This window comes from Natrix helvetica (assembly GCF_964273705.1).
Source record: "Natrix helvetica genome assembly, chromosome: 8".
Lineage (NCBI taxonomy): Eukaryota > Metazoa > Chordata > Lepidosauria > Squamata > Natricidae > Natrix > Natrix helvetica.
In genome coordinates this window covers 16,243,084-16,268,241 of record NC_138559.1, presented here as the reverse complement: position 1 = coordinate 16,268,241, position 25,158 = coordinate 16,243,084, and the positions used below count along the sequence as shown (strand labels likewise).

General features: G+C 43.4%; 1 protein-coding gene across 1 annotated transcript in view; it reads right to left on the bottom strand.

The window, feature by feature from the left end:
* Nucleotides 1-25,158, bottom strand: part of ZMIZ2 (zinc finger MIZ-type containing 2) — a 79,486-nt gene that overhangs the window by 18,517 nt on the left and 35,811 nt on the right. Inside the window, exons 2-8 of the mRNA XM_081960852.1 lie at nt 14,068-14,210; nt 12,273-12,387; nt 9,796-9,989; nt 6,916-7,108; nt 4,864-5,121; nt 3,009-3,188; nt 1,207-1,287 (exon numbers count right to left, since the gene is read on the bottom strand). Of these exons, the coding sequence (XP_081816978.1) occupies nt 1,207-1,287; nt 3,009-3,188; nt 4,864-5,121; nt 6,916-7,108; nt 9,796-9,989; nt 12,273-12,387; nt 14,068-14,117 (1,071 nt within the window). The 5' untranslated portion in view covers nt 14,118-14,210. The remainder of the gene's footprint in view (nt 1-1,206; nt 1,288-3,008; nt 3,189-4,863; nt 5,122-6,915; nt 7,109-9,795; nt 9,990-12,272; nt 12,388-14,067; nt 14,211-25,158) is intronic.

Sequence of the window (25,158 nt, the reverse complement as noted above, 5' to 3'; positions counted from 1 at the left end):
CCATTTTTTCCCAGCTAAAACAGTTAGAAAAATACACCCAACTTCGGCCACACCAAGGGGAGGCTCTCGGAAGTTAAAATACAACATTATTCTCTTTGAGTGAAAAGGGCAACTCTAACCCATAATAGGGAATAGGAGCTAACCCCTTGAGAAGACCCAGGAGAAAAGTATTAAAAATGGACAAAAATAACTTGCAAAAAGATGCAAGGGAGTGCAACCTCTTGTTAACACATTATTCCCTTTCTTTAGCTCAGCAGAAGTGTTTCTCCGTTTGTTTTTTTTAAGTGGGATAAGAATGGAAAAGATGCCAGTCAAGAAATGAAGCTAGCAAGAGGTTGATGGTAATTCTAAGCTAATGTAAAAATACACGAAGTCAAAGTCTTGCTTACATGATGCACCATTTGCTTCAATTCTGTTTAAGAAACAAGAAAAATGACCCAACGAAGAGCAGGATGTTGTACTTTGTGTGTAAAAGGAAAGAGAAATGCATGAATGAGGGAAGGAAGGTGTGAAGGTATCTTCTAGGTGGAAGAACTTTGTGAATCGATGCAAAGCCCATGAATAAGCCATCCTGGAATGCAGAAAAGTTTGGTAAGAAGATCTCCAGTCCCCCAAAGATGGGGACGTGGAGGCTAAAACATAGGAAGAACAATTGCAGGAATTGGGTCTGTCTAGCCTGCTGAAAAGAAGGACTAGGGGTGACACAATAGCATGCGTTCCAATATTTGAGGGGCTGCCACAAAGAAGAGGGAGTCAAGCTATTCTCCAAAGCACCAGAAAGAAGGACAAGAAGCAATGGGTGGAAACTGATTAAAGAAAGAAGCAACCTGGAACTAAGGAAAAAAATCCCTGATAGTAAGAACAATCAACCAGTGGAACAGCTTGCCTTCAGAAGTTGTGGAAATACAGCGGAGAGATAACACCTGGCATCTAACAATAGCAATAGCACTTATGTACTGCTCCACAGTGCTTTGCAGCCCTCTCGAAACAGTTTACAGAATCAGCATATTGTCCCCCCACTATCTAGGTCATCATTTTACTGGCAGGATGGAAGGCTGAGTCAGCCTTGAGCCCCGTCAGGATCGAACTGCTGGCAGTCAGCAGAGTTAGCCTGCAATACTGCATTCTAACCACTGCGTCACCACGGCTCTACATTATTGCCAAATACCTTAGAAAGCCTCATCGGGAGCAAACAATAGAACTCACCCCATTCATAGTAGCTTGTCCATAGGTATTGAAGTTTCCACCATTAAAATTGGCATTTTGACCATTGAACTGATCAGTAGGCTAAAAAGAGAAAAGTCAAAAACATTTGTTACTAGAGTAATCTGGGCGCCGATTCCCAAGGCAGGAGTTATCCATCAATCCAGTTCCATCCCACCTTGATTCCAAAGCAGTACTTCTCAACTTTAAGATGGATGGACTTCAAGTCCCAGGATTCCCCAGCCAGCATGGGAGGTGAAGTCCACATACCTTAAAGGGGCCAAGGTTGAGAAATGTTGCTCCAAAGGATACTAAGTAGGGCATAATTCTAGCCTCATTTTATCCCAAGAGCAAACAATGACAAACAGAAGATTGCTGAATTCTCATGTTACTCTAGAGTCTGACCCCGCTAGTAATTTTTTGATCAATTTTCTTCAGCCCAAAAGAGGGCTTAGGAATTGCCTAACCATTATAGGATTTTTTCCTCAGGTCTGATTTAAAGTCCTTCCACCCATATTATGTTTATGTAACTCTTGATCTTAGTACAGGCAGTCCTCAACGTATGACCACAATTGAGGCCAGAATTTCCACTGCTAAGCAAGGCTATCGAGTGAGTTGCACCCAATTTTAAAACCTTTTTGTCTTCAGTTTTAAGCGAATCACTGCATATGAAATGGCCTGTAAATGAATCTGGCTTCCCTTATCGACTTTGCTCAAAAAAACAGCTGGGAAGATTGCAAATAACCATTGTAAGCATATGCTAATTGCCAAGGGCCTGAATTTTGATCGTGTGACTGTGGGAGGATGTGATGGTGTAACTGTGGCGACCTGTTTAAGTCACTTTTTTTAGTACCATTGTAACTTCAGTCACTAAACGAATAGTTGTAAGTAAAGGACTACCTGTACAGTATATACTATAGCATTATTGTTCTATTGTTGGACTGAGACTGTACTAAAGAAACATCTGTTCATCGCCATCTATACAAGACACCAATGTGTAGCTTAGTTGGGCTGGCACAGTATGGAAAGATAGCCTTGCCCAACAGGGTCTTCTGCAGAGGGATGTAGCTTTTCTACTGAAAAGACTATGCTGGCTACGGATTTGGAGAAGGGAAATCAAATCTATTTGAAAGAGAGACAGACTGAGGAACAATTGACTGTATTGGATTAAGTCCCAAGAAACAATGTGGGTTTTTTTCTTCATTGCTGGCTTACTGTATAACAGGGGTGTCCAAACTTGGGAACTTTAAGACTTGTGGACTTCAACTCCCAGAATTCCCCAGCCAGCTGGAGAATTCTGGGAGTTGAAGTCCACAAGTCTTAAAGTTCCCAAGTTTGGACACCCCTGCTGTATAACCTTGAGAGAACATTTTCTTCTGCCCTGTGAAATTATTCAATCAACCTGCACTGACTCTAGTTGGGAAGAGTTGTTCTTATGACTGCTAGCTGAGGATTAGAACGTAATATTTTATTAGAACCTTAAAGGCACTCTTTCCCCAACTGGTATTTTAGGGATTGTGGGTTTCCCGCTTTAGAATTCTCCATTGCCCAGAATTTTGGGAACTGAAGATCCCACATCTGAAGGCCATCCAGGATGGAGGTGGCTTTCCTTACAAAATCATCAGAATAATAGCGAAAAGCCAGCGGAAATAGAGATATTTCCCTCCTTCCTTAGGGAGATGCTCTCTTGATGCATTCATCATTCCATTAGGAATCTGCTCTCTCTCCTTACAGAATGAATGTCTGTAGGTCTCTTTCACCTTCACTGAGAATCTGGTACAGCTGTTACCATAGCAACGGAGTACCTTATAGTATGGGCCGCTCGCACTGGAGGCAGAGAGATAATGGCTCATTCCCTGTTGCAGTGGCAACCGGTGACCAGGATAGGAGGGGGATGGAGCAGATGGTTGAGGCACATTCGTGGCATACTGTCCGGCTTGAGAGGGATACTGGCCACCTTGTATATACTGTTGTCCTGGATAACCCTGGAAGAGAGCCAGAAAAAAAAAGGCAGCTGAGAGATAGTCACACACAATGATGCTGCCTAAATCTGCTTTCAAAGTAATAAATCGAGGAAGGGATTAACAAAAAGCACATCAAGGTTTCAGTGAGTTTAGGCATCTCCTGGAAAAATCAACTGGGAGTGGTTGAAGGGCGTCTTGTGTCTCTGCTATCCACTGGCCCCGTAGCCCATCAAATCCTGGAAAAATGTTTGTCCCACCCAATCTTCCCTGGCTCTGGGAGCCTCAGAGAAATGCTGGGGTGGGGGTGGCGGTGGGACCCTAAGTAGCTTGCAAATGGCTCACCTCTGTGCTGAAACGTTATGGGGAACTCTGCTGGATGCCCTCACATCTTACTTGGGACGGTCTCCTGGCGTTAATTTCTTTTCTAGATTTGATTGGAGGGTGGCAGGTGTGGTCTCTGCCATCTTGTTTCAGGGTACTGTCAGTGAGACTAAACGACTCAGCAAGGGCACCGCTTCGGCCAGTTAAGAGACTAACAAGTTTCCTAATTGTAGGCATCCCAGATCAGACCAAGACTGCTAATTGCTAGGCTCTATTCCACTCATTTTTTTAGCCTGGATGAAATCTTCAGACCCAGGAAATGGGCAGCGATCAATATTTCAGGAGGGAGCCCAGAATGCCCAACATACTTAATAATTCTAACATACTTTCCTGAGATTCGCTCTTTCGGTTTATCTCTTGCAATAGTTTCACCACCTCATGCTATTTTGATGTCACAGATCCTTTTATGAAGCTGGGAGTACAAGTAGCTCTCAACCACAAGTGAGTCAAACATTGCTGTTGTTAAGTGAGACACTTGTTCAGTGAGTTTCGCCCCATTTTACGACCTTTCTTGTCATAGTTGTTAAGTAAATTGCTGCAGTTGTTATGTTCGTAGCAGGTTTGTTAAGTGAACCTGACTTCCCCATTGACTTTGAGAAGGTCGCAAAAGGGGATCCACATGACTCTGGGACACAGCACTGTCGTATATATGAGTCAGTTGCCAAGCGTCTGAATTTTGATCACATGACTATGGGGCTGCTGCAAAGGTGGTAACTGTGAAAAATGGTCATCAGGCACTTTTTTCTGTGCTGTTGTAACTTTGAACTGTTCACTAAATGAACTGTTGTAAGTCAAGGACTGCTATAATTTGGGGTAGGAAGAATCCCAGGTTCCATCCCTTCCTGTTTCTGCCTTATCCTTTCCTTTTCCTTAGACTGAGCCCTTGTAGTTGGATGTAGGATGTTGACTAGCTTCTGCAAAGTCTGCGCTCTGTGACCTGGTCTCTAGGCAACACACCCACAAGTACTCAAAAGCTAGTATTCACTGTTTACTACACCACTCTTCCTTAATTCTAGTGTAACTTCCTATTCCTTCACTACTTCTTTTTTGTGAATAAGTCTTTTATTTGTCTTGGGCTGCTTCAGCGATTTTACTTTCCCAAACACAATCACCCCCTCCTGTCCTCTCACCCTTTGGCCTACTGGAATTATATGCCCAGTCCTCCAAGGTCAGGTTGGTTGAAAATTCTAGAATGATAGCACAATGGGATGACACTCAGATGGGGAAAACCGACACTCCTTGGCAAAGGAATGCAGGTTGTAACTTTAGGCTCCAAAGCTTGAGCTCCAAAAACCCTTCTACCTTTGATACATACCTCGCTGGAGTAAGTTCTCTTGACATTTTGCCGGGGTATCTGCTGGCCTTGGGGTGGGGTTGGGTAGCCATGCTGTGGCATCCTCTGCCCAGCGTACAGGGCGCTCATTGCAGGACTCCGTGCTGTGTTTATGTTCATGGGTGACATCCCAGAGGCGTTCAACATGTTGGCTGGATTCATCCCGGGAGGTATGTTGGCTGGTCCTCGAGGCCCCGAATGAGGGAGGAATTGATTGTTGAAAGGCTGCCCGGCATTCATCTGCAGAAAAAGAAAAGGGGAAGAAGTTAAATAGCATCCAACCCAAAGTTAGGTTTAGGGAAATGGGTAGGTGGACTCAACTACACCGTGCTGGATGTTATAGTAGTCACAGTTCTAATGTTTCCATTCAATTCAAGCTGGCATTTCAGCACCAGACAGGCACGAAATGGCACATCAACTGTCAGCCATAGCAGTCTCATTTGCAGGTTCCTCACTTTGGCTCACAATTATTTCAACTCTTAAGACTTTGCAAAGTTGACTCTGCTCATTTCTCAGTGAACAGCCCCCTCATTTTGATGCGTAGATTTGGGGCCAAACAGCTAATGACCCCTCCCTTCTTTGTGTATTCTGACTACCAGGATTTATTATTTTTCTACATCGGCTACGCCAGCTTTGATGGACTAGCGGTTGTCTTCTTGTTACGTGCACAGTCCATACCCTGAAGCTGCTGAAGGCTAGATCCAAAGAATGACACTGTGTCTACTTGTACACACAAGATCTCTGGCACTTCAGTAAAGGGAGGTAAAGGCCAAGTAAAAGCCAAGGAGAAATAGTTTGGGATGTTGTGTAGTTGGCGGTCAAAATAAACCATGAACTGGAAGAGTTGACACTTGTGCAGCCAGTTTCAGACGTTCACAGGGAGCCATATAGAAAGTTTGAAGGTCATCTTGATCAACATTATAGAATGCTGTGATCCCGACCTCCTTGCAGATGACTAGAAAGACCTGATTTCTAAGCATCAGAGGGAATATCATCTCTCGGCTGAACATCTCTCTCTCTCTCTATGGATATGTCGAATGAAATTTCCTTCTACCTAATTGCTGTCACCATGGCTTTCATCCCTGTGTCTATCTCTGCAGGAAAAGAGAAGAAATCTACCTCATAATTTGCCTTCTAAAGTTGTGGATGCACCATCACCAGTAGCCTCCCACTGTCCAATACGATCCCACAGAGTTTGCCTCCTCAGGGTGCCGTCGGCCAGACAGTGTTGGCTGGTGACCCCCAAGGGGAGAGCCTTCTCTGTGGGAGCGCCTTCCCTCTGGAATGAGCTGCCCCCGGAACTTCACATAATCCCCGACCTCCAGTCCTTCCGACGCGCCCTAAAAAGTTGGCTTTTCCAGCAAGCCGGCCTGGCCTGTTAATTTTATCTAATTTTTAAAATATTATTGTTATATTAATTGGGTTTGGGTTTTTTGGATACTTATCTAATTTCCTTTTAACTTTTGTGATATATTTTTTTTTATGTTGTAATGTTTAATGCCCTTTGGGAGAAGGGCGGCATATAAATCCAATAAATCCAAATCCAATCCAATCATTGTAAGCTTTAAAGAAGAGACTGTTGTCTGACATGGTATACAGTCTCTTGCTTGAGCAGGGGGTCCAAGGTCCCTTCCAACTCTTATTCTGCTCATTGTTCATGGTGACAGGAACTCCTCAGTTACTTCCAAAAAACACACAGCCCTGCTGCCCTGTATTATTCACACAATTTCATTATTTGACTTCAGCCCATATTCTGACCAGAGAACGGAAAGAGGAGGAGAGAGTTTATGCTCATTGAGTATTCCAGGAGTGGACAACCTGTGACTTGTGGACTGGCTGCATGTGATTCCTTGACTTTCTGAAGTGGCACCATCTTTGGGTAGGTGCTACCGAATGCTTCATAATTCTGCCTCTTGGACTTGTATCACAAAGTATAAATAGATGGCACATCTCTCCCATCATGCGTCTCTTCTTCCATCTGGTTAGCACTTTCCATCACTCTTATCCCACATGAAACAAACATGCTCAGCTTACCGCTCCATACTGACTCAGCTCCTGGCTCTGCTTTTCTTGCAAGGCAGCAACTGTGGCTGTAGCCGTGGCCGTGGCTGTGGCAGCCGCGGCTGCTACAGCAGCTGCAGCGGCTGCTTGGGTGAAGTCTGCCGGGGGTCTCCCAGTATGAGAAGGAATGCCCATTCCCCCTGGGCCGTTTGGGCTCCCTGCATAACTAGAGAAAAGACGGGGTTTATAGCCAGATGGCACATGCTCTGTACACTCTAATGATGGCCACAATCTAGTTAATTAATTTAATTAATTTATTAAACTTCTAGACCGCCCCTTCTCCTCGAAGGGACTCGGGAATCCTTTTTTTCTTCGCAGTCCAGAGAGGGTGTGGGTTTTGCACGCTGCCTATATCCTATGGATGGGGCTTTGCTTGTTTGCACAGCCTGGCTGCTGGCATGCTGCAGACCAGTGCTGGTCCACAGACCCCCGAATTAAGGGATCGCAGAACTGCTGCTAAGTGGAGGGAAAACAAGTACAGGAATTGTGTTGTTTAGGAACCATGAACGGAACGGAGAGAAGGGCAAGCATTCTGTCCTGTTGTTTTTTTAAAGGAACCGGCTATGAATATTTTAATCTCAAATACATTGGTCATAAACTACATCGCTCTCAGCTTCTGAGATTCCTGTCCAAATTATAACTGCAACCATTGGGATAACTTCTTTTGTTGTTTTGCAATGTGGTTGGACAGATATGCATGCATGCGTGGAGCAAGTAAAAGATCACAGGAAATCAAGATTAAGATGTGGGATGCACAACATTAAAAAGGGAGAGACAGAGAAAGCATGCTTCTTTCTAGGCTCCCAGATGCTGGTTGCCAAACCCAATTCCTCAGATGCTAATGGCAGGGTGGATTTCTACATCCTGGTAAAATTATTTGGAGATGCAGTAAGAATTCCCATTGTATCTTCAGCTTCCATGCAGTGGAAGGAGCTGAGATGCCCACTGAGGCAAGGAAAGATGACGATGTACAAGTAAAAGGTCTGGGAGATTAGGCAACCAGACCTGTGATGATGAGATGGCATCACACCCACACACCCTTTCCCCACTGACTTGGCAACAGGCATAGGAGAAAGGGGCTGACTCTGAGTGCAATTACTAACAAGCTCATCTCTTCCTATCTCTCTGGTGACTCTCCTCCTCTCACGGCACATGGGGTTGATTCACTAATTACATGGAAACATTAAAGAAGGAATGTTATAACTCTTTTAGGGTTCCAGGGAAAAAAGAAAAAGACATTTTTTTCCCGAGAGAGAGAGAATAGACAGGGGTGAGTAGCTGGGGAGATTCTTAGAATGGGTTCCCACTAACCCATGGTTTGCTTAGCCACACAAACTCTGGTTTACAAATTGCAGGAAATATTCCTGCAACTCCTCCAAAGGAGCGTCTATTTGCTTAGCCTTAGTACTCCCCTATGCTCTGCCCCTAAGCTCTGTGAATTCATGGTCTGTCAGAAACCACACCAACAAGCCAGAGGAAAACAAATATAGGGGTACCTCATTACTCAACTCTTCTAAAAGTTGTCGAATTTGGTACTTGATGCATTTTGGTGCAAAAAAATTTGTCCCAATACTTGTTGTTTGTTTGGTTCTTGATGCACAAGCTGGAAGCTGTCATTGTCGGCTACCTCATGACTCACTATTCTTTCCAGCCAAAACAAGGGGTCACATATTAGTCGCATGGTTTTTTTTTTTGGCCCTCATCATTTTTAGTACTCAACATGCCCGAACCAATTAACAATGAATACCAAGGTAACACTGTACATGGAACTGCATGGAATGGCATGTCCTCCAGGAGTCTTTGAGCCAAGTCTATGATGTAACCAGGGTGCATCAAAAGTAATTTTTGAAGGCTCCACTACAGGTATGTTTGTCAAATTATGAAGGCTGGAACTTATTTCCAGAACACCACAAGACTTCTGTCTTTAGCATAGGACAGCTTTTATAGACAAGGGTAGGCAATTATTGAGCATGTGTAATAGAGAATATTAAATTCTGAAAAGCAATTGGGAATTTCATTCTCTGGCTTTAATGAGGCAGAGCAGCTTAGAAATGTGAAACGAGAAAACTCAAATAAGGAGCTTGTGGCTCCAATGAGCTGAACTCTTAAGAAGGCCGTCGTTTGCCAGATATGAGTGAGAGAAGCAGGGAGAAGTTCCTTCCGAGCCCCAGATATGACAATCATTAAATGGGTGAATGGATGAATGTTTAATCAACAATGGAGTGCTATATAATTTTGTTCAAAAATAAGCTGTTGAGGAGGATTAATTCCTAGACAGGCATAGCACTGCCCCCTGATTTAACTAAACTGCTGATGTTGAAAAATGCTGATTGGAGCTAAGGTCTCCATGCAGGAGAGAGGATGAGATATGAGAAACTTCCCTACAAGTGGAAGATCTCTCTCACTTGTAGAGGTTGCACAAACAGAGAAGCCTTTCAGTTTGTTTGCTAGGAACCTTTAGCTTTTCAGATTATAACCAAATTTACTGCCTTTCAAGAAGACCATCAGTTTTGAAGTGAGCACCAAACAAAGAAATAAAACACAAATGGGTAATCAACAGCTCAATGATAACTACCATAGGAAGAGAAAAATGCCACCAATGAACCACCTCTCCTGGTGGCTCAATGCACAATCGCTTGTTTAGTTGATTGAACACTAGTAGTTCCAAGAACAACCAACCAGGTGAAATCCTAGCAGGACATCAGGTTGTGTAACTCATCCAAGACAGGCTTGGGGCATCATGTATTGTGTGACTTTTGCTCACTGTGATTGTTTCAACAAATTAACAATTTGTTAATGATTTCCCATCAAAGGCTCCAGATCTGCTGATCCAATTTGCCAGCCAGGACCTACCTTGTGGTGAAGCCCGGCCCTCCAGGGTATGAGTTGCGACTGTACATCCCAGGTTGCACGTAACCTTTGCCTGTGGAACCCTCGGGGAAAGGCTGCTGCCCCATAAATTGTGGTGAGTTCATGCCAGAGCCACTGCTGGCCATCATGGGATTGCCGGCGGTGTTTCCTCCAGGACCCATGGGGTTTCCAAACACCTGCAAAGATAAAGGGAGGCAAAAGAGTTCAGCTAGATCAGCAATGCAAGGATCTACTGGTGGTCCAGCAAGATGTGAAGAGGGATGAGATAGGAGATCTGAGCCCAGACAGTTAAAAGAATCAGGTTTCTAGGTCCAGAAATTCCTTTTGTATCAGAACTGAGTTTACATCCAGTCCCATCAGCTTCCTCTGCACAATGCATCTGTCAACACCCAGATATATGAGGAGGACTGGCAATTCTTTTTCTTAGAGAATCTCAGCAACTTGCTGCAAAAAGCACTAGAGGTCAACTGGATTTCTCTTTCATTTCTTTGTAGACTACGTAAATTCAGGCTTGCAATCCCTAAAGGTATGGTGTGTGTATGGGGGAATGGGGAGGGGGAATCAGGGAGCTTCTTTGAGCTTTTAAAAACCACATAAAATTTATAGGACAAAGAAAAATTAGGAATGGCCCATCCTAGCCAGATACCTGCTGCCAATGTGTCTACCAAACCTCAAACTTTGGAATTGCTCAGGCTATTTAATCTGGAGTAAATAACAAATACCTGCTATTGTTAAGTTAAATATCAGTAAAGAGTGGAACCCAGAGAGGTTCTGCTTCCTGACTTTTTTCAGAAGGACTTCATTGGGTTGAACCCAACACCTTCATTTATATTACTCTGATTTTTACAAATATTATTTCTCTGAATTCCTTTCATTTGAACTCAGATGAGACTCAGGTAATTTTGAGATCCAATTCCATTTAAACAGTCCAAACAAAAGCAAACATGTGAAGACTTTTTCTTCCCTGCCAGGCCTCAAAGCTGAAAGAGGCAATTGTGTTGCTTGTGAAAAGCCCAACATCTCTTCCTCATCAGATGAGACTTCGGTTGAGAATGTTTGGTAATTCCTGGTCAGTCTAATATCTCACCAGCAGATGTCAGAAAAAGAATCATAAAGTGTCGGGTTAAACCCAATGAAGTCCATTCTCAGTTTACTGCAGGACTGTAGCCCAGACATTATCTCACAACTAGCCTACTTCACAGCCTTGTTGTAGGGAAAATGGAAGGAAGAGCTACTAAAATGCAGCTTTATGCTTCTGGAGGAAAAGTAGAATATACATTTAATGAACGATGTTGAATCAACATTCAACTCAGGCCTGTTCAGACACACGTCCCAAATGAATTTGAAGAAAATCATTTCCCAGGAAAGCACATGTCACGGTGGCAATTTTAACTGCTTTTAAGTGCGAAGGAGACCTACTGAACGTGGAGGGAATGCTTAGAATTGTGTTATTAATTTAAATTGTAAAATTTGCAAGGTAGAGAGCTGGAATGACACATGGTTCATTTTACATATTGCTTGCTCGCCTTTAAGCTCGCTTTTATAAACAAATAATTTTATCTCCTCTTAAGCCATAAATGTTTTCAGTTTGTTTTGTGGATTGAGCTTCTGGCTTTACCAAAATGAAACTGTGAAAACTAATTAGTCTAAAATCTCTCAGTGTCGTTTGCCTTTACTGTAACAAATTAACATAGCTACTTCCTTTGGAAACTTTCACTCTGCATAGTATGGCCTCATTCCTTGCAAAACAGTTGAAGATTGAAATGTACCAGAAGATAGAAGACCTCAAGCTAGTAGATGAGTTTTAGATAAACAAAAATAAAACATTTATGTGGAAAGACTGGTACTAGGCCTGGAAGTAAACTTTCTCTCTCTCTTGTTGTTTTTTTACCTGTTTTGCATCAGGAATTGGGGTGGGGTAGGGCTTCGCAGGGAAAGTCCCTTGTGTGAATCTTGGTAGATTATCTACCAGCTCTCTCTGCTAACGTGAAATCTCGTGGATCAAACTGAACAGGGATGGCAGAAGGCTCCACTGGGAATTTTGTCATGTAGATGACTTGTTTCTGGCCCTCCTTTCAGCAGAGATGGGGAAGTCCTTTCACTGCCCTCCTCTTTACCTGCAGTGCCTTTTTGAGGAAAAGGATGTTTATGGGGGGGGGGAACCCTCCACTGGAAAGGAAGAAGACTTGGATTGTGAAAATTCACCTTTTTTCCCATGTATTGCTGCATGGAGTTGCATGAAGCTTGGAGTGGGAATTTTAAGGGCAGCTCAAATATAATTTTAAGTGAAAATCAACTCTCTGATCCACCCCCTGTAGAAAAGAAGGGTCCAGGGACATCTCCTCCAGGCTCTTACTTTAGCAAAATTTGACAGGGGGTTGAACCCCATATCCACTCCCCATCCACCCACCCACCCACCGTCCTCTTCCCATCCCCCTTTTGAAGGCTGCAAAGGGTACCTGGCTTTGGGATGTGTTGCTGACGCCCCAAACAGTGGTTACCACCGAGAGAGATCCTGCAGGCTGATTGGTATTCTGTTGCCAAGGAACTGACTCGTAGGCATATGAACCATCACTAGAGAGGAAAACAAAACAACACACGGTTGATGTGCCATGTCAGTAATTAGGAACCTCTGGGGAAGTGTTCAGAGAAGGGGCGCAGGGGGAAACAGGGGTGGAATTTGCAACTGGATATGAGGAAACGGCAAGCAAACCATCCTGAGCAAATTAGAAAAAAATATAGGATTGCTACATAGTTATGGGTCATGATCATAAAATGAAGCCTCCGTTTTCAGCAAATCCCAGGCAGGAGGAAGACAGCAAAATCACAAAGGGGAATTTGCAGGCAGTTTTGAGGGGACGTGTGTTTTCCAGAACCTCTGCTGGCTCTTGCTCTGTGCACTTACAGGCTTACTACAGGGCAGCCGCTAAACCCTATGGAGGAGAAGAACCTTAGGATTCCTAAGGAAGGGTGGGGCAGATCCTAGGAGGTCAGCATCCCCCCTCCACGCCTTATTTTGCCGTCTGCCCATTTTATGGTCACCTTCTTTCAGTACCTTGAAGTATCCAGTCTGCAGCTTCAGCTAGTCGTTCCCTCACCCCAAAATTCAAGGAACTGCAACGGATTCTGCTTTATCCCTACTCTGCTAATCTCCTTAAAGGCCAATTGAAAGTGCGCCTTACAGGTAGTCCTCAACTTACAACCCTTCATTTAGCCGCTGTGTGAAGTTACAACGACTTCAACCAGTCCTCTTACAACCACTGCAGGCCTCCCACAGTCATGTGACCAAAGTTTTAGATGCTTGGCAACCAATGTGTATTTACGATAGTTGCAGCTTCCTGGGGTCTGTTGGGAGTATACTCCTAGTGTTGGGTAGGCAATATATATATATCTATATACAATAACAAATGGTCATTGTTCCTTTAAATGGGTGAATGTACTTACCAGCTGTAATTAACTTTACAATAAGAGGGAGTCAGGAGAGCTCTCTCTCTCTCTCTTTCTGCTTGTCCTATGCTTGATAACTACTTGCTCGCTTGATGACTGGAACGTGAACTGCGACTGTAAGCAATTGTTTGTTCTTTGAATTGTGTTTGGACATATATCTACTATCACTGCTTGTGAAGCAATTATTAGTAGTAAAGCTACTTGTTTTTACTAGCAGTATCTGAAACTCTATTCGTGTGCTTTTTTTTTCTACTAGCAACGTTCTTTCTCTCTCTAGCTGTACATTCCGCTGCGCTATTTTCTGTCTCCCAATGAGATACCCTTAACAGGGTCACGTGACCACCGCTGGCTACTTTCTCAGCTGACTTCCAACAAGCAAGGTCAAAGGGGCGGGGGGAGCTAGATTTGCTTAACAATTGCATGACGGATTTAACAGCTGCAGTGATTCACTTAACAACTTTAAAATTGCGCACATCTGCTTAGCAACAGTAATCCTGGTTCCAACTGTGGCTGTAATTTGAGAACTGCATGCACCCCCTTCCTTTTATTAGGTGGTTACTTCAAATGGAAAACAAGAATTGCTGCTCACTCAGGGATGGGAAACTCTGCATTCCACCCCAAGAGCTCCATTGTATTTCCAGCCTTTTTTACAACCCTCATGGCTGGAGGCATCAACGAAAGGAAAAGAGGATGCTGAGCCCTGTGCCCACATTACAACAGTTGTCGAACAGCAAACCTACAGGATCATCAGATGAGAAGAGGCATGTGGAGAAAGCTGATAGAGGAGGCGAGCTGTATCATACTCACCCATGCGGGGTGGGAGGGAGCGATGGTTTCATTGGGTTCATGGAGGTCATTGGCTACAGGGAGGTGAAGGGGCTGGGTGCAGGATCCAAGGCCACACAGGGAGACCGGTCACTGCCTCTCAGATGTCACAGCAGCAGATAAAACTAGAGGGAAGCAGGCAGGAAGCAAGATGTTAGCAGCTGCACAGAAACACAGGAAGTTTCTTATTCGAAGTCAGACTGTGGGTCCCAGAATTACATGCAGTATTTCCCCACCTGGGAAGCTTCCAGAGATGTGGCCTTCTGCGATTCCCATGCTGGTGGGAAATTCTGGGACTTGAGATCCATACCCATATTTCTGGAAGCTATCCGGGATTGGAAAAAACTGTGATGAACCAACGGGCAACATCTACCCGGGGTTCCAGACAAGCAATTGGGTGCATGAAGTAGCCAAACCATGCCTTTTATTCTAGTCCAGAGGGTGAGCTTTCTCCCCACTTCCATGTTATCTTCTCAACACACTTGCAAAGAAAGTGGGACTGAGGAAGATGGGAGACCAGGCCAAAGTGCCCAAATGAAGATACTTGAGCTTTACCTCCTCCAAGGTCAACACCCTTGCTTATGATTTATGACTGACCCCTCAAGTGGCAACTTCTCCAAACCAAGGTGGCTGGGTGGAGCTGACCGCCCAAGACACATGCCAATATACAGAGCTCCTCTATCAAAAAACACGTGCTCTCTTGGCCTTGATGATAGGGCCTCCCTCCCTGGTTCCCCTTGTGTCCTCAGATAGCCTCTTCTCCTCCAACAGAGTCAAGGCCAGGAGTGGGTGGCAGAGCTGGCACCCAGTCAACCCAACGACTTTGAGCTCTTTTGTTCTGAAGCAGCCAATGTCTCCCCGCCCCTTTCCAAGATGCCATGTTTAATTTCTAGGCAGTGCAGGTAGAAGCCAAATGCACACCTCTCGTCTCTTCTCTTCCACAATGATTTGTCTGTGGCTCTCCTCCCTAGTTTTCCTGAGGGGAAGTGGCCCCATTTGTTTAGCATAGGCTTTCGGCTCTGACTACGTCAACTTTATACAGCGGCCAGAAGGAACTTGGCGTACTGCCCAGATATGGCAAAACAAGGTCCTGGCAGGAGCAAGCTGTCGAGCTGGCCTAGTTACACCAGATTAACTCTGTGTTGCCCGCAGCTTCCGGACCCACTCAAGAATGCACATCCATCACTCTACCTGATCATCTATCTGGCCCTTGGAACCTGAAAGTGCCAACACATTCCTTGTTATCACGGAACCAAACAGAAGAAGACACTATTCAGGGGAGGGACACCACGAAAAGCAGTTTTATCCACTCAATAGTCAAGATTTGCAACCTGTTTTCCATGCATAGATGGTGCTGAAATGTATCTCCAACAGTACTGGCTAGATAACATGGTCACTGGCGAGGGAACTTGGGAGCAGAAACCTCCAAAGGACCACAGGTGGTCCATTCTATCATTAAAGATAGCAGCTAAGTTCACACAACATGCCCAGCCTTCATGGGGTCAAATGTGGTCTGATTATGACTTAGCATGTGCAAGCTAAGGTGCAAACCTAGACATTTGGGTATAGACAACGAGCTGTTTGTAAACCACCCATGAGTTAGAGCACCCTGTGAAGCAAAATCTGTATGGCTGCAGAGAGAGAGCTGCCTCAACATTCAGGGGTGGGGTGGTAGGTCTGAATAAAATAGTGGCTTTACGGGAAATAAGAACCCTTAGCTTTACATAGGTAAAACGAAGAGTTGTTTAATGTGTTAAGAAAGAGAGAAGAGACTGCTGGGAAAGAGACTGAGGAGGAGGAGGAGATTCTAGAGTAAGCCCAATCTCCTTGACCAGACTCTAGGAAACAGGCATCTCTTTCTTCTGCTGTTCCCCCCCCCCCCCGCCTCCCAGATTGTGTAGATAGTGGGAATGACATAGTAAGAATACTACAGCAAACATGCCCAGGCAGATCTAATTAACTCCACTTAGCTTTGGGGAGGAACCATGGGAAACCTTATGTTTTCAGCCCCTCCTCCCCACCCCCAACCTGCTCTTCAAGAGTAAAGTAAAAATTAGGGAGAGAAACACCCCCCCCCCATTCTTCCCATTACTCATCCTTTGCAGAATAGCAATAGCACCTAGACATATACTGATTCACAGTGCTTTACAGCCTCTCTAAGCATTTTGCAGTCAACATATGGCCCCCAACAATCTGAGTCCTCGTTTTACCGACCTCGGAAGAATAAGAAGGCTGAGTCAATCTTGAGCCAGTCAGGATCGAACTGCTGGAAGTCAGCAGAATCAGCCTGCAATAATGCATTCTAACCACCATGCCACTAAACTATGTGAACAAGGTTCTATGTTTCTCAACCTTGGCAACTTGAAGATGTCCGGACTTCAACTCCCAGAATTCCCCAGCCAGGCTGGCTGGGGAATTCTGGGAGTTGAAGTCCGGACATCTTCAAGTTGCCAAGGTTGAGAAACATTGTTCTAGAGGGCAATGTTTTCAATATTAAGCAAAAATCAAGAACATGAAATATAACCTCAAACTGATAAGTTATATTAGAGTCAAATTTTGATGGATGAGTTATTGAGAAAACACATGGAACCTGGATACTTAAATAATCAGCATGTCTCCCTAAGATCGCACATTATGTGTGAGCATATTGATTCTCTTTCCCCTAGGGTAGTTTGGGTTTTTTTTTTATTCAGTCATTTTCTTTACTGGCTTTTTCATCTTGAGAAGAAAGGAACCAAAAACAGCCTCCCCCCAAAAGAGGGATTATGATGTTGTGGAGCGGAAGGAAGAAAGAATAGAACAGAAACACATTCTAGAGAAAAGATTTCTCACTGCTTTTAGAGCAAGGTAAGGCTGCGGGACTTTCTTTGGCTGAGCGAGTCTCATTGACACACTGATCAGCTCCCACTGATGTCTCATTGGGTGTAAATCAACGATCAGTTGTGGGGGGGGAAGGGGGAGCGGGACACAATTCTTAAGAACGCCTGGAACAAACTTTAGCCGGTTTTGTTCAGGACTGCCTTTAACAGGTTGATGGTTAGGGGAAAATATAAATCCACATAGAACAGGTATTTCTATTAGTTTTAACAGCATCGGAGCGCCTGGTGGAACAAGGACCATGGTGCTTGTCGAGAAGTACAAGTAGTCCTCAAATTACGACCACTGGTTTAGCAACCATTTGAAATTACAATAGCACTAAGTGACTTATGACTGGTCCTCAGACTTACAACCATCACAGCATTCCGACAGTCATGTGATCAAAATTTGGCAAGAGGCATGTATTTACAATGGTCACAGTGTCCCAGGGTCATGTGATTGCGATTTGTGACCATCTCAGTTGGCTTCTGACCAGCCAAGTCAACGAGGAAGCTGGATTCATTTAACGACCGTGCAGTTCACTTAACCGCAGTGATTCACTTAACAACTGTGGCAAAAAAAAGTTTATAAAATCAGGCATGATTCGCTTAGCAACCGCCTTGCTTAGCAATGAAAATTCTGGTCCCTATTTGTGGTCAGGATTACAGGAGCCATGTTAGCGCAGTGGTTAGAATGCAGTATTGCTAGCTAATTATGCTGAACTGCCACAGGATCGATCCTGATTGATCAAGGTTGACTCATCCTTCCATCCTTCCAAGGTTGGTAAAACGAGAGCTCAGATTTTTGGGGGCAATAAAGGGATGTGGTAAACTGCTTGGAGAGGGCTGTAAAGCATTATGAAGCAGTATATAAGTCTGAAGTGCTATTGCTATAGTGCTATTATTTGTATATTCCCCTTTAATATGACTAATCCACTGAACTGCAATCCTACGCTGATGCTACAAGGATGGAGATGCCTGTTTGACATGACTGCAGTTTCCTAGGTCAGTGTTACCATCCATAAGGGCACACAGAAGCCTTGGTAACATGCCATAATGCAGGGCATGGCAATTGTGGCCCCTTTGTGATCTGGGGACTTTAACTAACCATGGTGGCTCTAGAATTCTGGGAATTGAAGTCCACAAGTCTTAAAAGTTGCCAAGGTTGGACTTTAAAACAGTCTTCTTATAATTCTTCCTATTGCATACTTCTTAGTAATCATTTCAGGGAATAATGGCTGGGTGGGGAAGACCCACAGAAGAAGAAGAAGAAACCCCAGTATACCACATGACCCATTTTCCCCAGTCCTTCATGTCCATGAGGTTCACACATCTCAAGGACATTATTTTGGAAAATATATGCTCAGTAGAATACAAAATGCAGCCGTCCATATTCATGCTGACTCAGGAATTCTGGGAGTTGAAGTCCAGAGGTCATAAAAGAGCCATCGTTGCCGTAAAGTACTACTTGCTAGTATACTTTTCAACAAGGACGGGCAGAAGAAACAAAAAGGGGGATTTCCGTGTTAGGTGACGGAGAAAGCAGAAAAGCAGGCCATCCTCCTTTGCCTGTATACCTCTGATCAGCTGGGACAACCAATTTAAACAAGGACATATTTCCCTTCTGGAATAGTTTAGACTTCTGGCTTTTTCTTCCCATTACTGGTAATCTTTTACTGTTCTCATTAACTATTTCGAAAGCTATTGGTTATTTATTTATCTTGCTGCATCCTAATCGAAGCACGTTGAGCCTAAGAAAATAAGATTTGCTGCAACTAAAGATATCCTTCTAACAGATCCTCTGCTCTATATATTGCTAGGAGACTCTGAACAATGAAAAAAAAAACACACACAGGGACAGCTTCTTCAGAAGGAAACCATGCTTAACCCCAAAATGAATTAGCTACTAAAAGATGGCAGAGTGTCAGACAGAAAAGAAAAAAACTCTCACTTAGATATGTGGGGTGGGGGAAAAAAAGGGGGACTTAAATCTCATGTGGTTTTTTTTTCCCCAAAAAAATATTGCCCTGCAAATATGCTGGCCTTCAGTTCCCATAATCTCTCACCAGCAAGGCTAGAGATTTTTGCGAACTCAAGGTCAACGCTTGCGGAGGACCTTGGGGGTCTGAGGAAGGTGTGACTCTTCCCCATAAAACATCTGATAGCAGCTTGGAAGAAAGTTTTGCTTGTGGGGAGGAAACGGGCAAGGGAGGAGGAGGAGGAGGAAAGAAAGGTTCATTTCTCAGCTAACCAAAACATACAATCTGACAGCTTCCAACTGTCAGTTGAAAACCCCATTTCCCACAGACAAAGCCATTGCCTCATCTGGAACGGGCCACAAGTCTTCTAACTGCTCTTCTGTACATTTAAAGAGAAAAAAAAAGGCTGCTGTTTTTGCAGTGCAGGGGGGGAAGGTGTGCCAAGAAGGGGAGTACAGAAACACTCATGCGGTGTGTGGAAGGGAAGGGCAGAGAACACAGCAAGAGCGGAGGCAACGAGCAGAGGGGGCAATTAGGGGGTCACTATGGTAGGACAAAGGGGTGACATGAGTGGGTCTACAGGGAAACCCTTCCAATTTTTTCATAGGAAGCTACAGATATACTTTCCCACTATAAACGGTTAATGAAAAAGAGGGGAAAAGAGGAACGGAAGGTATAAACACCTCCAGTAGTACTCCAAAGAATAAATGTAACTCGGGGTTGAATTGTGTTGTTTTTGGTTGTCTTTGAGCTTGGCTGTTTGTCTGCAGACATTTGTTTTGTTACCCAATTAGGTAACGTCATCAGTGGACACCAATGTTACCTAGTTGGATAGTGAAACATCTGCAAGCGAACAATCAGACTCAAGAGAACACAAAGGACTCTACATATGAATACTTAAACAACAGCCGGGGAGAGAAGAAACTGGCCATTTCTGATAATTTCCCCAGTTTATAATACAGTACAGATTTGCCATTTGGGTGCCTGTGTGAGGTGTAAGATCACAACTACCATAAACCCACAAAAACCCCATATTGGGGACAGGGATGCCAGCTCTGCACTTTAGAATGTAAAAGTTGGAAGTATTCTCGGAGTCTACCAAAGCTTAATGCTTTTGCCCCTGGTGAAGCTGTCGATTTTGATTTTAAATAAAACCAGCTCCTCTTCCTTAATCCCCCACTAACTTTGAACGTTAATGGGTGATCATGTTTTATCTCCTTGAGATGGACAAGCTTTACCCTAATGACGATTAAATGAGACAAGCCACTCTTAAAAGCTGCAGACATTCCGAAAAAGGACACCATGTGTTTGGGTAATAATCACGCTCATCTTTTGGGAGAAGATGGTTGCAATAGTGGGGTATTCTAATTATTTGTTTTTGATCTAATTGCAAGCCTATGACCCCCCCTCCCCTAGGCAGCGAGATACTACATTTGGGCAAGATACATTTTTCCTATTTTTGAGGGAGCTATCTTCTTCCCTTTTTAAAAATAATACTGAGACTGCTGCCTTCTATTACAGATAGCCCTCGACTTGCAACCATTTATTTAGTCAACATTAAAACTTACAATAGCACTGAAAAAAAGTGACTTACCACTCATCCTTTAGCTTACAACCACCACACCATTTCCAGGGACACAAGATCAAAACTCGGACACTTAGCAAGTATTTATAAAGGTTGCTGCATCCCAGGATCATGGGATCGCCATTTGCGATCTTCCCCATGGCCCTCCAGCTAGCAAAATCAATGAGGGAAGCATCTCTTTTTAAATTAAACCTAAACTTTGAGTTCACCGCCAACCCCCCCCCCCCATTAAGAACTCTTCCAATCACAATAAAGAAACAAATGCTTCTTTTGCAGAACAAAGCAAGTGGTTTCAAAATGAATTGGCAGTCTTAGCTAGCTGTGCAATCATGGGGGAGGGGGGGAGGGCAGGGGAACATAAGTTGTCTCCCCCCACCAGCAGCTGTTAAATAAATTAATCTTCCTTTCTCCCCCCCCCCTTCCTGGCCTGAAGGAGTACCAACCAGGTCATTATCCAAAGGATATGCAGGTTAAAAGATATGCATACTTGGGGAAAAAAATAATTAATCTCTTTGTTACTCACATTTTATGAAAAGCAGAAACAGAAACTGATGGGAAAGTAGATATCTGATAAGAGTACGCTAAATATTCTTCTAAATTCAAAGGATTTCTATAGCCTTTTAGTTGGTTCTAAGAAAGGCATCTAAAAACAGCAAATAGTTGAGGTGGATACAGGTTATATTTTTCATGTTTATCTCCTAAACCAGGGGTGTCCAAACTTGGGAACTTTAAGACTTGTGGACTTCAACTCCCAGAATTCCCCAGCCAGCATGGCTGGCTGGGGAATTCTGGGAGTTGAAGTCCACAAGTCTTAAAGTTCCCAAGTTTGGACACCCCTGTCCTAAATTGAGTGGTGGAGGCTGACCTAAACAGGAAGGGACTTCAGGTCTGTATTCAAACAGCATCATGTTCAACCCCTCCCCTCTCTAAAGCAAAATCTCCATTACACTATTACTTCTCTTGTTTTCCTTTTAGTCACAAGGAGATGCAACAAGAGGAAATGTTTTTTAGAAAGGTAAAAAGGCCAAATGCTTGCAAAAATGCAGGTGGCCACTAGATGGCAGCAAACAGTTGCGATTTGCTGCTATCTAGAGGCTCTTTGGATTTTTTCCAATTCAGATCAGGTAATTCTAATATAATCTGGAGAAGACAGCCCACTCTGCGTATACACGGTGAACAAATGAACAAGAGGCCAATTCTGCTCAGTTAGAATCTTTCTTGGACTCTGTCAATCTTTAGGAGTAAGCCAGATCAGGAAATAGGCTCCACAAGAAATATAAGAAGGCTATTTATTGATAAAAGCTATAACAACAGAATCTTACAAATCTGATATCCCTCCATCTTATACCAAAGAGAATCAATCAAACAGGGACAATTTTGAGCTTCTTCCTTCGCAGCTGGCTTCCAACAAAGTCAATGGGGGAAGCCAAATTTGCTTAATGACCATGTGATTCACTTAACAACCATAGTGATTCACTTAACAACCATGGCAATAAAGGTAATAAAATAACTCACTTAACAACCACTTAGCTTAGCAGCTGAAACTATGTGCCAATTGTGGTTTGTAAGTTGAGGGTTACCTGTAATACCTTGAAATGTGGAAGATGAGTCAAAGAATCCATCTCAGTGGGCAAAGGAAGACAAAAAGCACATTGGAGGCATTGGACCCTGTTACGTGGATACAAACCACTCTAACTGATCCTGGCTTATTGTTCCCCTTAGCAGCATTTGTTCACTTGAATTTGTTCTGAAGTACAGAATAGTTCATTTTTCTAGTTTACTTTGCCTGGCCTGCAACTTTTCAGATAATGTATATTGCAATTAAAACACCATTTAATCTGCCACAAGGTTTAAAAAATGTAATAAGGATCATCAAAAAATGTCTTCTTCTCATTTTCAGTGGAGACTGGCAGAAAACCAGTACAAAGCATGGAGGCTTTTAAGTCTTCCGTTCTCACAAGGGGGAGAGGGGGAACGGGACTTTCCTTCTAAAGGCCACCAGTTTAATATAATTCCTGGATGAATAATAATAATTGGCGAAAGAGAGGAAAGGTAGTACCAACATTCATTCTCCATGGGTGCAATCCCAAAACAACCAGAGCACCACTTGAGTACCATATGCCTTGGCAAAATCTCTAATCAGCCAACTGCAAACAGCAGTTTTATTGGAACAGTTTGCAACTTGTGACAATATTTTAACACAATCAAAGAACAACATCTATCTATCTCAGGTCCTGGGGAAGGGCTTGATAGGCTGATAAAAATGCCAAATCCAGTCTAAACATCTGGCTGACTATATGACCAATCATAATTTAATCAAAGTATATGCTGCCTGATTCTCAGCGACTCTGGATTATAGTAGAAAGCTAACCTTTTGGGACTTAATTCTTCACTTATTCTGTTTGCAAACATATCATGGGTAATTATCTCACAGACAGACAGTGGCACTCTGCACTTGCTAGGAGGCCCTGTGTTCGTGTAATGGGCAGAAGGAATGATTTGAGGGACAGGAGGAAGAGTTGCAACCAAGACAACAGTCCGATAAAAAGGAACCTGCATCTGGAGCAGACTTGCAATCTGAATAAATGTCCCAGGCAAGACCCTCCCTAGTTCTCACAAAGAGAAAGGGAAGAAGTGGGGAAACATATTTAGACTTGGAAGTTTCTATGACTATAACTGCAAAATAAAAGTAATATTAGCATGCATGACTTTAGTTTCCTAGTCTTTCCTACCTTGCAGGGTTGATGTTTCTTTAGTTTACCCTTTTGCATCTTTCTCTGCTCAATGAATGCAGACACTTCATTAACCCTGCATGTTTTGACAGAGCTACTTCTGTTTGGGTAACAGGAGTAGATCTTCCCAATCTTAATGCGAAATGAAATGCAATCCCATGTTAACTCAAACAATACAATGCTTTTCACAATAAATAATTGCTTAGATCTCTCCCCCCCTTCCCACAGGAGGGACACAATCAACAGGGAGTTAATTGGGACAAATATATCTGAGTCCAAAGTATTACACAGCCCTTAGCAGCTCCGTATTCAAAGTCTGGCACTCTCTCCCATTAATTTAATTAAATGAAGCTTTATTTGTTCTTTGTTTTCCCTTTATTTGGGTGTTTCTCTAGAGAGGAATAATCTAGGGTTTTATCAGGAAACAACTGATGCAGGCAGAAACAAGAACTTCAGTTTAGGGAACAAGGATGGTCATTTCATAAGCAGCATTGTAGTGTAACACACGCTTATGGGTGTTATAAAAACACTCTAATCCTCCCTCAAACGTTTTTCATTCTGGAAGTGTGAGACTGCAGGATGCTTCTGGTATCATTAACTAAGATCTAGGATTTTAAAGTCTGGTGGATTTCTTGAGCATGACTTTTTATTCAAGTGGGAAGGAGAGGAGATTGGCAAATCACTTCTAAAGGATGCACAATAAATCATTCAAGATCTTTTGAACTGCTTCAACCATAGCAACAAGAGATTCCTGCTGAATTTGTCCTCTGAATACATTTTATCTGTCATTTTGTGTTTTGCTGCAACTTGGGAGACTCTCGGGATCACAGAGCAAACTAAGACAGTCCCAAGTAAGGTTCCATTTCATCCATTTATGCGGCTAATCACAGCCTTCTCTGGGGAAAATCTGCAAATGCGGTGCTAAAATGTACGGAAGCTTATTCCCCAAGAAACCCATCCAAAGATGCAACAGGACAAGGGGTTATTTTTGCTTTTTCTCTCTGGCAAAGATTCCTTGCAAGAGTTTAGCAATCTTGTGAGTTGGAGTACAGTTCTTAAAAGTACAGGTAGTCCTCCATTTACAACAGTTTGTTTAGTGATAATGTCATAAAGGCACTGAAAAAAGTGACTGATGACCGTTTTCCATATTTACGATGGCTGCCTCAGCCTCCCCCCCCCCCGAGCATGTGATCAAAATTTAGATGCTTGGCAACTGACTCATATTTATGACGGCTATACTGTTGCAGGGTCGTATATGATCCCATTTTACGACCTTCCGACAAAGTCAATGGGGAAGTTGTGTTACTGAATAACTGTGATTCACTTAACAACTATGGCAAGGTCATAAAATGGGGCAAAACCTAACAAATGTCTCATTTAGCAACAAATTTTAGACTCAATTGTGGTCGTGGGCCGAGGACCATCTGTATGTCAGAATCATGGTCACAACTGACAGGGGTTGCCTGTTTACAAATCTGGCAGGTGCCAATTGCTCTAGAAAATAACTGATTAATTGCCCCCTGCTACCCCCTAGTCTGCCAAAAGCCTCACTATAAATCTTTTAAAATCCTTTTCTCCCCACCCCCCGGCCCCCAGGAGAGATGCCCTTTTCCATCTCTCTGGGCTGCAATCCTTTGTCATCTTTCTTTTCCAGGAATGCCTACTGGGCTCGGAACATTCTTGCAAATCAAGATAATTCCAGAGGCTGTCATTTGACTCTGTGGTATGCCAGCTTCTTCTCTTTTTTTCCAAGAGCAAATCAATATTGAAAAGTCAAGCAGATTAGAAAGGCCAACAGATGATGGTTCAAGAGGTGCCCGGTGGAAACTTCAGTAGCCATAGGCAACTGGTCGCCTCTTAGGGTCAACAACAGAGGAATAAGAGAGGAAATTCCAAGAAGCACAATTCTGACTTTGAACCTT